This window comes from Prinia subflava, chromosome 15 (genome assembly GCF_021018805.1).
Source record: "Prinia subflava isolate CZ2003 ecotype Zambia chromosome 15, Cam_Psub_1.2, whole genome shotgun sequence".
Classification (NCBI taxonomy): domain Eukaryota; kingdom Metazoa; phylum Chordata; class Aves; order Passeriformes; family Cisticolidae; genus Prinia; species Prinia subflava.
The window spans coordinates 11964758-11976178 of record NC_086261.1 but is presented as its reverse complement, the minus strand read 5'-3'; the positions used below and the strand labels follow the sequence as shown (position 1 = coordinate 11976178).

The window sequence follows — 11421 nt, the reverse complement described above, 5'->3', positions numbered from 1 at the left end:
GCAGTAAAGTCTAGCTAAGCATTTATAGGGAGTGCTTTGGGAATGAGGATAGTGTTTTCTCTCTGTTATGAAATTTACGAGTGATTTCCGACCCATCGATTTCACAGTTCAGTTTCTCTAAACAAATTTGTCTGTTTCTTTTGTAGTCGTGAGTTTCAGGGGCAGTGCAGGTACTGCCCACTGAATACACAGCTTTAGCTAAACAGATGAATTCTGAGAGAGGATAAATAGTCAAAAGCATTTTGGTGGAGAATGTGGCAAACTCACCTATTTCAAACTTGCATTTCCAAGGTGAAAAAGGAAAGGAGAGAGTAATACCTTCAGTTCTGCCGTCAAAAGGACCCTTGCCATGACCTGAGCTGTACAAAACCATCATTAAAAATCTTAAAGGAGCTGGGTGTCATCTTGAGACCTTGCTGGAACATGGACCACGCTTTTCATTCCCATTTGACATTGATGTTAAACTTTTCAAAGGTGTGTACCTCCATGTCTTGGTGGAATGGACTTAATTATCAAAGGAACTGGTTTGGGCCCATTTCCTTCAGTGCTTTCAGCAATGGTTTGAATGACAGATGCAATCCAGCTGAAGGAGGCTGTAAACAATTTGAAGGATGGGATTAGAATCGGAGAGAAAAAAAATCAAACCCGAAGTGGAAAACTTCGCACCCTAGAAATACACGCCAAAGGCACAATGGGAATAGCTGGTGGTAGGATGGCAGGCAGGCACACAGAGGCTCCAGCGGGCTGTGACACAGACGGAGATCCAGTGAGAGGAGGCTCTCCTCCCGCCTGCGCCGAGAGAGGACCGGCTCCCGAGAGAGGAAGGGACCGGACCGTTCCCTGCGCCCCGTGTGCCCGCGGTGCGGAGCCCCCTCCGAGCCGAGCAGGGCACGGTCTGCGGACCAGCCAAAATCATAAACACCCCGGATGACAGAACGAGTAATTGGTTCAGTGTAGGAGAGAAAAAATAAAATGAATAAAAAATAAAACGGATGGTGAGGGAGAGGAGGAATAGCGGTTCTGGCGCAGAGCGGGGGGCGCGCAGCCCCACTGACCGATCCCCGGGGTCCGGGAGCGGCAGCGGCGGCGCCCCCGCGGCGCGGGCCGGGGCCGGGGCCGCGTCCCGCCCGCCGGTGGGAGGCATCGCGCCGCCCGCTCCGCGTCCCTGCCCGTCCCCGCCGTCCCCGCCGCCGCTCCCACAATGCACAGAGCCCGCCAGGTAGCAGCAACATGGCGCGGGCCGCCGCCTGAGCATCCTCCTCCTCCTCCACCTCCTCCTCCTCCTCCTCCTCCCGCCCGCCTCCCGCCGCCGGGCTGCCGCAGAGGGGCCGCCCGCCCTGCGCTGCGCCATGGCAGCCTCGGAGCTGTACACCAAGGTAGGGCTGCGGGGCCGGGGCCGCGGGGCGGGGGAGCGGCCGGGGCGCGGGCGGGGGCCGGCGCTGCCGTCCCCGGCCCCGGGGGAGCCCCGGCGGAGCCCCGGCCGGGTCCGCATCCCGGCGGGCGCGGGGAGCCGCTCCCGCCGCCGGGCAGCGCCGGCCCCGCCGCGCAGGAGGCGCTCGGCGCCCCGGGCCCGCGGAGCCGCCCGCCCGCCCCGCCGGGGTGCGGGGGCAGCGCGGTTATCGCCCGCGGGAGCTCCGGCCCGCTCCTCGGGAGAAATGGCTCCTACGGCATGGGCGCCCTGATCCCCAGCCACGCTTTTTGGTGACACTGCACCTTGGGATTATATTCTTCTGGCGGTCGTTCAGAAGCCCTGCAGTCAGCAGCGATGCGCAGCGTGACTCTCATATGCTCTTCAATCAGACATTTTCTAATCTTTTTAGTCTTGTGCGTTAGTAGCTCGTCAGCTTCTGCCTGCACACAGTTACTGTCCTGTGCATCTTGAGGGCAAAGCCTGCAAACTGAGATGTGGAAATGGTTGTTTTCACCCCTAGCAATGCACTGTTTTCATTGGTCTGCCTTGAGCTAGTGCATAAATCTGAAAAAAATGACAGACAACAGGTCTTTAAGGGCAGAAGGGATGACAGGGGTTACTGGAATTGTTGAGCAGGGCAGTACAACATGGAAACTCCAAATGCTACTTTCAAAAGGCTTGCACAGTCAAAGAGTGTTGGTAGGAAAGCCACGCCATCTAGATCCTTGAGCCACTTAGTGAAATACTCCAGAATTATCCCCAGTCTAGCACTCTGCAAGGAAGGAAAGGGAACAGGCTTTTTGTTTTGACATGAATAGGTCACTTTATTTGTAGAGTTCTCCCACTGAGGAGTGGTGGGACAGCACAGTGACTGTGCATCAGGACAAATCAAACCGGCCAGTCCCTTCAGCAGGGACTGTGTGCCTGTGTTTGAGAGTGTGTTTGTGTGGAGAGATGGAGTGTGAGAGGTGAGGAGCACCCCCAAAGAGTACTAAACTCATTAGTGATATGGCACACCTTGGTGTTGTGTATCTCATACAAGAATATCTCTTCGAACTGTCCCAAAGGGATGGAATTTACCATTCTGGTCAAGAGAGCTCTGGTACTGCAGTTGTTTCCAGGCACCCAACAGACCTTGTCTGTGTAAGGAGTTATTTTAGAAATGTGGTTTTAATTTCTCTCTCTCTGTCAATATTCTTCTTATGGAATTAAAATGTCTCATAAAGTCTGGATCAGAATACTTGCTTTTTCTTTTTTTTTTCTTTTTTTCTTTTTTTTTTTTTTTTTTATTTCCAACTTCATCTGACCTTGAATTCTCTTCACTGAGTGGCTGAATCCTTTGGTCAGAAGCTGTTCCAAAAATGTGGGTGTGCTGTTGTCTTGGAACTGTGCTACAGTGGAAAGCTCAAGGCCCCTTATAATTCCTGAGGAGGGCCTGGCTCAGCGTTGGGCAGGCCAGGGTAGGAAACCTGCAGGGTGCTCAAGAGAGACTCTGCTGTCTCCCCTCTCTGCTGGCTTTTTCCTCAAGTAATGGCAGCATGCTGCCTGAATAGCATTCAGCATCTCATCCTTGATTAGGTAACATAAATAATGGATTTAAGGTCAAAGCATGCTGAGGTAAAAAGAGCAAACACAGAGTCAGACAAGTGCAGGGATGATCCTGCAGTAGGGACTCGCTGGGTGATGCAGGCCAGTGAGATTGTGCTTCATTCTCACACCACAGGCTGTTCTTGTCCTCTTTAGAGATATATGTAGGCACAGAAAGAGTGAGTTTCACATCTTTTTTAACTGATGAGCCGAGATTATCATTCAGGGCAGCTGCTTAAAGTACCAGAGCTTCCAGTGTAGTATCAGCTCTTATCATACGGTGTTGGCATAGATATTTTACTGGCAAGCAGGGTCAGGGATGGATTTTCAGCACATCGTTGCTGCTGTGTGTGTGCCCTGGAGCACAGGCAGGTCTCTTACCCTCTCCCATGGGATGGATGCCCCCGTCCCAGCTCCCCTGTGTTGTTCAGGAGGCTGTGTTGCTGTAAGTTCAAACAACGGTTGGTAAAGTTGTGTTAATGACTGGATGGCCAGTGTTCCAAAGAAGTTGTCAGCATTTCTTCAGACGCTGTCTGAGAATGGCAGAACAGACTTATTTCCAGCTGGGGGTGGTGGAAGTGGGGCTCTCTGCTGTATGCTCCAGTGTATCCATCTTTGCTAGTATGTTATCCCTTCAAATTCGGGTTCTCTGCATACCAATATAAAAACAGCAGCCACTATCCCAACCACATATTGAAATAGCTGAAAGAAACTCTTATTTTTCCAAGCTAAATGATTTTTTGTTAGAAACCAGTGATACAGATTTTTTGAGGAAGTCATGTCACTCCTGTGAAAGCCCTATTGCTTTGATTCATCCAGATGTGTTTCTAAATTTGGTGGCTATATAGCCAGCCTTGGAGTTGGACGTGGTTGTAGTTAATACAGAAATTCGGATTTAAGTGAAATTAAAGGGCTCAAGTGCACTCACAAACCAGTTGTGAGCACTGAGCCCAAACCATGCCCACTGGAAACTTTGTATTCCTGTGCCCAGTGACACTGCAAATTCAGACTCTGCTTGAGAGCATTAGCTTCAATTTTGGCGTGAAGCAGCTTAAATCTGTTCCATGAATTATATCTCAGGCATTCTTACTAAAAACGTTATGCTTTTGAGCCTTGTTCTGTTGGATATATATCACTAGCAGGTTGGTGGTCTTGCTGTAAGTTCATTTCTGAAAGTTTTGGTTCTTTGAGTTTGCAGACAAGCTTAGGAGAATCCTGGTGTGGTTCCTGGGTCGTTGTAGCCCCACTGGGAGATGCACTGTTCCATTTCAGCACTTCAGTAATTGTTGACCAACAACAGATACATACCTACCTCTGCTGACCCATAAAAATTGATAGGGACAATCTAGGCCATGTACTGGCTTTTGTTAAGTGTAATTTGATTTCTGTGGAAATTAAGAACGAGGGAGAATGCTCTGCCTAGAATTGGAACTCATCTGACTGCCCTGCTGGCACTGCTGTGTTTGGTGTTGCCAAGTCACCTTCCTGAGTTTCAGGGGTGTGAACCCAAGCCCCAACACGTGCTCTTCTCGCCTGTACACAGAAATCAACAAAACAGATCAGACACTGTTTTTGCTGCCTCTTTGAAAATCTGAGTGAAGAGGTGACATTTTTGTTCTCTGTTTCCATCTATTTTTCCCTGGGTCTGAGTTGTTTCTCTTTCATGCTGTGCTTTCCTAGAGCATGCTGCTTTGCCCTCTCGGGATGTCTGTTTACCTTCTGTATGGCTGTGTACAGTGCACTGATTTATTTACTTATCCATTCAGTCAGACATTCATTTATTTTCATTCTTGCTGCTACCAGTGTGCTCCTCCCTTTCCATTATCTTTGAGATGAGGGGGAGCCAGCTCCAGCTAGCTTGGTCCTAACGTGGGGCCTAATCCAATTTCAGTTCTAGTGAGTGGAAATGTTGCTTAGAACACGGAGGAATCAGTAATCAGTTTTCACTGGAGAGCATGGCCTGGGCAAGCTGATCTCAGTAGCTGACATTGAAATGGTTCAGTTTGAGGGTTTATGAGCAATAAATTGAGTTGGGGAAGTGTCAGAGGAAACTGCAGAGAACAAAAGCTGCTTGTGCTGTCCCCAGCGTTGCAAGTGGCCCTTTCTTGGTTTCCCGTGGCAGTCTGCAGCTGCTCTGGGGGTGAAGCCAGGGGTGTTACAATGCTTGGTCTCCTCCTTTGGCTGTGCTGGGTCCTCGCAAGCAAATATAGCAAACAGCAGATTCTGACACAGTGATGGCTCTGCTTGGGCATGTTAGTGCTACGTGGGGAGGGAAATGCAGCAAAAAACAACCTGAGCGTAAGAGAGAAAATGTGACTATTTCAAAATTGCTGTGCCTGTTAATGGGCTTTTCTTGGGATTTAAAAAAAGCTGCTGTAATTATATAGTCCTGTATATTGCTTTGCAGACTGTTGTTTTAAAGGAGATTCTTTCACCCAGTGTGCAAGAGGCCAATCCACACACAGAGTTGAGATATTTGACTTTAAATAAGTCAAATACAGTTACAGTTCTGCAGAGAAAGGGGTGCTGGGTGGCAAATCCACAAAGCCAGCACCACGACTGCCAAAACTTCTCACTAGTTATACAGTTTAGCAAACAGAGGCGTTAATGTTCATTGGCTACAAGTTACCTAGTTCCCTTATTAATTAGTGTTCTGTCTTCTGTGGGTTAATGATTCTCTTGCCTCTCATGCTAATTGCATGCTCAGTCTTTCTCTTCTTTTGGGTTGGTGATTTGCTGGGTTGGTGGCTGTGTGCTGGTGGTCAGCATCCACCCCTGCTGGAATTCCCTTTTACCCAGTCAGAATTGATTCTGCACAGTTGCTTGAGTTGGCTTTATTAGTTTCTTCCTTGTCTGGGGGCTCTGTTACATGTCCTTGTGGCCCCTAAATTCTGCATTCTGTGTGTCCAGTGTCAGTGTCCTTCTTCCCAAGCTCTGTTAACCTCCCTGGGGTCACTGAAGCATGACAAGCACTAAACCTTAACGAGGCAATTCTACCAACAAATACTTTGTCTTTCAAACACCCGGCCATCACTTCGAGCTTGCTAGCTGCTATCTGTTTCACAGATTGAAGCTCCTTTCCTATTGATTAGGCTTGAAAGTATACAAAGATCAAACATCAGAGAATATCCTTAGGAAAATTTTTACGTGTTCCACAATTTGCAACAAAACTGTTGGGGCTGATCTAAGTGTTCTGTAGTAACCAGGTGTCTCAGTAGGTGACTGCTTGGTCCTTCCAGAGCCCTGGTGCCCCTCAGTGCAGAGATGGGAGTGGTTCAGGCACAGCCTGTGCCTCCTGCTCTGCCTGCAGGGGCACAGCTCAGAGCAGAGAGGCTCTTGCAGAATCAAACCTGAACTGTCAAGGGATTGCACCTGAGCATGGCAGAGCCTTCACAGGATACCTTATAACTGTGCCTCTTCTGAAAACCTAACCCAGTAGGGGAACAGGGAATATTCCAGTTCCTTCTCTGCTTGTGGGACCTGCTGTGTCACTGCAATGGACACGATGGCAGCTCTGCCAGTGGCAGGTCACGGTGGTGAGCACCCATTTTATTCCTGTTTAAACTGAGGGTGCTGAGGATATTATTACCCAGCAGTCCAACAATACTTGGTTTAACCTAACCCCGACATTTTATTATGTTTTTGTAAAAAACCCTGTTCTCTGTAGTCAGATGTCAGCCACAGCAGCTGAAGAAATTGAGAAAGCTCTTGGCTTTCCAACAGCAGTTTTGTGAGATGTCAGCAATCTCTTGGTAAAATAAACTGAGCCTTGGGAAGCAAAGCAAGCCATGGTTTGAGTTGGAGCCCCCTCTGCACCAGAGCTGCTCCCCTGGATGCTGAGTGTGTCTGGAGGAGATGGTGCCACCCTGGTGGGGCCAAAGAGAGACCAAGCTGTTTGTGAAAGCTTCTCACAGCCCACAGATAGCTTTTGGGAGGGTGCATCCTGTAGTCCTAATGAACACTGAAAGGGTAGCATCCTTCAGAGCTACTTTTGGGGAGGGGTGATAATAGCTTTATATTTGAAGCTGCTCTTTATTTTATTTTTTTTCTGTAGACCTAATCTTGAAAGTTGTGTGAGTTCTTTGTTACATGTAAAGAACTGTGAAGGTTCCACTTATAATAATTGGTCTTGTTTCTTCAATTCTTTGAGTATCGTGTTAAAACATTTACCTGGTAATATTAGTGGATTATTAGTGGGATCCCCCCGAAATTGTCACCAGCAGTTCTTGCAGAATAGTAATGTCTGTACATGGAGCTGCCACTGGTTATTCACAGCCTGTTTCTACTGCAGGGATTTATAGCATGTGCCAGATGCGTTAAGTAATGGATTACTCTTATTTTTTAGATAAATAAATGATCAGATAAAGTGCTGCCAAGCTCCTGCTATGTCACAAAATGTGTGCAATGAACACCATGATTATCTTTGGATGAGCCAGAGAGCTCCAGGTTGAGTTGTAAGGGACAGAAAGATGTACCCAACTCTTAGGGTTTCCTTGTGGGGCCTTTGAGAGTTTAGTTCTGTCCATGTGTTCTAATAACAAAGTAGTTTGTCTCTGTCTTTATGAGACTCATTGCCTAATCTGTGTTGAAGTAAAGAAAGCATTTTTGTTATTGAAATGTGCTCACTGAGCCAGCTGAATTGGAGGAAGTCACACAAATGTCCAGTATCACATGGCAGCACTGTTTCTGCACGGTCTATTTTTAGTAGGATTTTTAAAAAGCAAGAAGCTGCAGTGAGGTTAACCAGTGGTGGTTTCTGCTGTGAGGGAAGGGAGTGAGCAGCTGGCAAGGCTGCTGTGGTCTGTGCCTGGATCAGCCTCTGCAGGACACCTCCAGGAGCTTGGGGTGGCCTGTGGGGACACTCACAGAATGACAGAATGGGTCAGGCTGGAAGGGACCACAGTGGCTCCTGCATTAGTGGGGCCATCCCAGAGGCACCAGATTGTGTCCAAGTGGTTCTGAACATCTGAAGTGAGGGAGACTCCACACCCTCTCTGGGCAGCCTGTTCCAGTGCTCAGTCACTGCCAGTAAAGAAGTCCTTCCTCATATCAGGGTGGAACTTCTGAGCATCAGTTTCTTCCTGTTGGCTCTTATTGCATTGCTCAGCACCACTGAGAAGAGCCTGGTCCATCCTCTTGGCACCCCTCCTTTGGATATTTATACACAATCATGTATAATTATTTATTATATTCATACAGTAATTTATACGCATTCATTGAATTTGGGTTTCATTCCTCGACAGCACAAAGTAAAGTATACACAAAGCAAATATTTAATAATTGAAGTTTTGCCTGTATTACTGGGGTCTTTGACAGCTGCATGGATATATGAGCACACGTGCAGATGCTGCTGGTTTGAAAGGCATCTTGGCTAGAGGGGGGACAGTGGACCCAGTTTTGCTTTGTCGAGCAGCAAGAGCTCCTCTGATAAAAGTGAGTCAGGGATTTGTTTTATGCCTCTTGATTAAAATCACCTTAGCTTGCTGCATGGATGAAGTTAGGGATGAGCAGAGTCTGAACTCTTGTGCTTGGCTGGGTTTTCTCTGGCGTGCTGGAAGGTGCAGAGGTGATGTGTGATGTGATTTTGTGCTCACTGTAGTGGAGCAGTGTTTACTCCTGCGTGTCTGGTGCTTGACTCTGATAGTGAGTGTTTGAGCAGCTGGGCCCAGGGCCAAGGAGCAGCGTTTGGGCAGGGCTGCTGTTCCTGATGCTTCATTAGCAAGCTACGAATGAGTTGAAGCAGCAGAATGTACCTTCTGTCTGTCTTCTCTGCTGCTGGAACAGCAAGGAAGAACTTCCTATCTATCCTTAGTAATAGGTGGTTGTTGCAGGGAAATACGTTGCTGGGGTCAGAAATAAACCCATGGTTCTTGGAAATTTGTGTGGTGTGTGTGACATAGACTTTTTCATCAAACTGTGTCTTTCTGCTTATTTCCATGGACTGTGACCCCACTTAAGGTATGCTAGAACAGGGATGATGTTTCTAAGGGTTTGGCTGGTTCAAATTGGTATCAAAACTTTTAAGTAAGTGGAAATGCATTAGGCATGAAATTAAACCTGTTATCTAAAAGGCATGGGAGACAGAGAAAATCCAAACTGTTTTGAATTCACTGCCTCTTTGCGCAGTAATTTTCCCTTTTGCTGGTTTTACTTTGAAGCTGGATCCACAATGCAGAGCTGTATGATTGGGTTGCTAAGGCCTTGTTTGCCAACACTGGCAAAGGCTTTTGGTGACTCCTGGCAGAGAGCAGTGCTACGTGCCTGTGCCTGTGCCTGTGCCAGTGCCACCCTTTGCCTAGGACTGCATCATTTCCTCCTTGTTCTCAGCTTCCTTGGCTTTGCTTAACCCTGGGTTTGCTTAAGCCTGCTACTGCAAAGATTCCTCTTTATCCTGTGTGAGTAATCACACATTGCTTAATTTTCTGCTTTGAAATCGAGCACATAAATCTAAGAGATCAAGCCCTTTATTCTCTATTTCTTCTTATGTCAGGGAAACAACTTTGCTGTCCTATAGCTGTTAGGAGTGATTTGTGGGGTAAACAAACTAAAACATCCTAAGGATGTCTCTTGTCAAGTTTTCTGAGGAGAGCTCAGTGTATGCAGCATTGCAATAAGTTAGGACCTGTCTACTTAAAGCCCAATTTTAATGTTTAATAGCCAGAGTGTATTTTCAGCAGAAGCTCCCACTTTCAGGACATCTCATGGTGCCACTGATCTTTTAGCACAGTCCCTGTTTGCAGTTTGCTCCAGGCAGCAGCCCAGTGTGAAACCCTGTGTGAGAAGGTTAACCTGGACTGCCCAGCACTGCACAAACATGAAAAACAGAATTATCTGTGTGGTCCTGGTGATTTTGGGATCTTCCTGGTCATCCAGGTCATGATCTGGGCCTTTTCTGCCACAGTACATCTGCTTTACTTGCTGCTTGCAGCTAGTTGCAGTGTTTAGTAGTTTGTGTCTATTTGTCAGTCTGTTTCTATACAAATAAAATATAAAGAAGAAATCAATGCTGTTAAAACAGTTTGCGTGGGTTCTGTGTGGGTTTTTTTGTTGTTGTTGTTTTGGGTTTTTCTAAAGAGGCTAAGTAGTGAGTGTGGTTACATTAGAGAGTGCCTTCCTTGCTGAATTGTGGCTATTAAGGAGCTCGAAGGTAAGCACAGGAAACATTAGGCACTGCAAATGAAGTTTAAAGACTTCACTGCTGAATGTCTGTGAATTGCAGATACTGACCCAGCTTTTGATGTGTCTGCAAATTTAAATGTAAATTTTGAAGAAGGTGCAAATGGATTACTTACAGAAGCAGAGACCTTGTGTTTTACACCTTCTGTTCTCCTTAGTGGCATGGATTTGGTTTCTTTGGCCTGTTAGTCAGGAACAATAGCAAGATCTTTCCCTGAATAATAATGCTATGGGAGTACTCGAGGCTGGGGTAAAGCTTCTTAGAATATTGAGGAAAAATAAGGTACAAACATAATACCATAAACAAGTGTGAATGAGAAGTCACCATGCTCATGAATGGTTTGAGGGAGCAATATAAAGATTAAACTGGAGGAGAGTCAGTCAGGAATGCAGAATGCAGCTGTGTTTTTGTGTCTGTCATCTCCACGTGGCTACTTTCTGAACATCTTGAAATTGCATTTCCCTCACTGCTCATCAAGTCTCCATTTTTGCCTCTTAACCCAGCTTCAGGTGTGGCTGTAGGAAGGTGAGGCTGTTAGGGTAATGCACATTGCTCTGGCAATTAGCAGATGTGGCTTGTTGAGTTTATTTAGCTCTTAGGAGGCAGTGGGGAGGTTGAGAGCAGACTCCTCCATGCTACTTACTCTGTGGGCTGATGAGATCCCTCGCTTCAAGATCAAATGTGAAGGCTGAAGCAGCACTGCTTTGAAGAGCTCTCATTCTGTGTTTATAGCAGCTACCACGGGGTAAGTATGGCATGTGATTTGTCATGTTGTTTTCCAGGGATGCTCTATAGGTAAATGTAAAGTGCATGTTTCTAGTTTGGCAGTCCTAGATATGGAAAAACAGGGACTTCTCATTTGAATGATGTTCTTACCTATGGACAGGAAAAATCATAAACTCTTGCTCCAATTACCAATGGTGTCCTTGAGTTCTTCCATTTGATTATCACAAGACAAGAGAATTTTGCAACTGCTTTGTGGTTTAGAGGAAAACACTCTCGAGCTTTGTAGAGCTGGAGAAATAACCTAAAAATACTACGAGGCAGCCTAACAATGAGGGAATTCATTGCCCCAACATGGCTTGTCACACGTTACTCTCTGCAGACTCCATGGGTTATTCACAAGTGTCTTTAAAGCAGATGACCTCAGTTGTTTTGCTGAGGAAACCAGAGCAAGAGATTCCCAAGTTGCCTTGTGAGTTAGTGTACACCAGCACCAGAGATGGAAATATGTTCTCTGGAGATT

The 11421-nt window shown here is 46.8% G+C and overlaps 1 protein-coding gene across 8 annotated transcripts in view; it reads left to right on the top strand.

Moving 5' to 3' along the window:
- The first annotated feature begins 1213 nt into the window (after positions 1-1213).
- MYO5A (myosin VA) overlaps positions 1214-11421 on the top strand; it is a 97016-nt gene continuing 86808 nt past the window's right edge. For all 8 annotated transcript variants that reach the window (XM_063412361.1, XM_063412359.1, XM_063412357.1 and 5 more), the window contains exon 1: positions 1214-1376. In XM_063412361.1, coding sequence (XP_063268431.1) covers positions 1350-1376 — 27 coding nt within the window. In that variant the 5' untranslated portion in view covers positions 1214-1349. The remainder of the gene's footprint in view (positions 1377-11421) is intronic.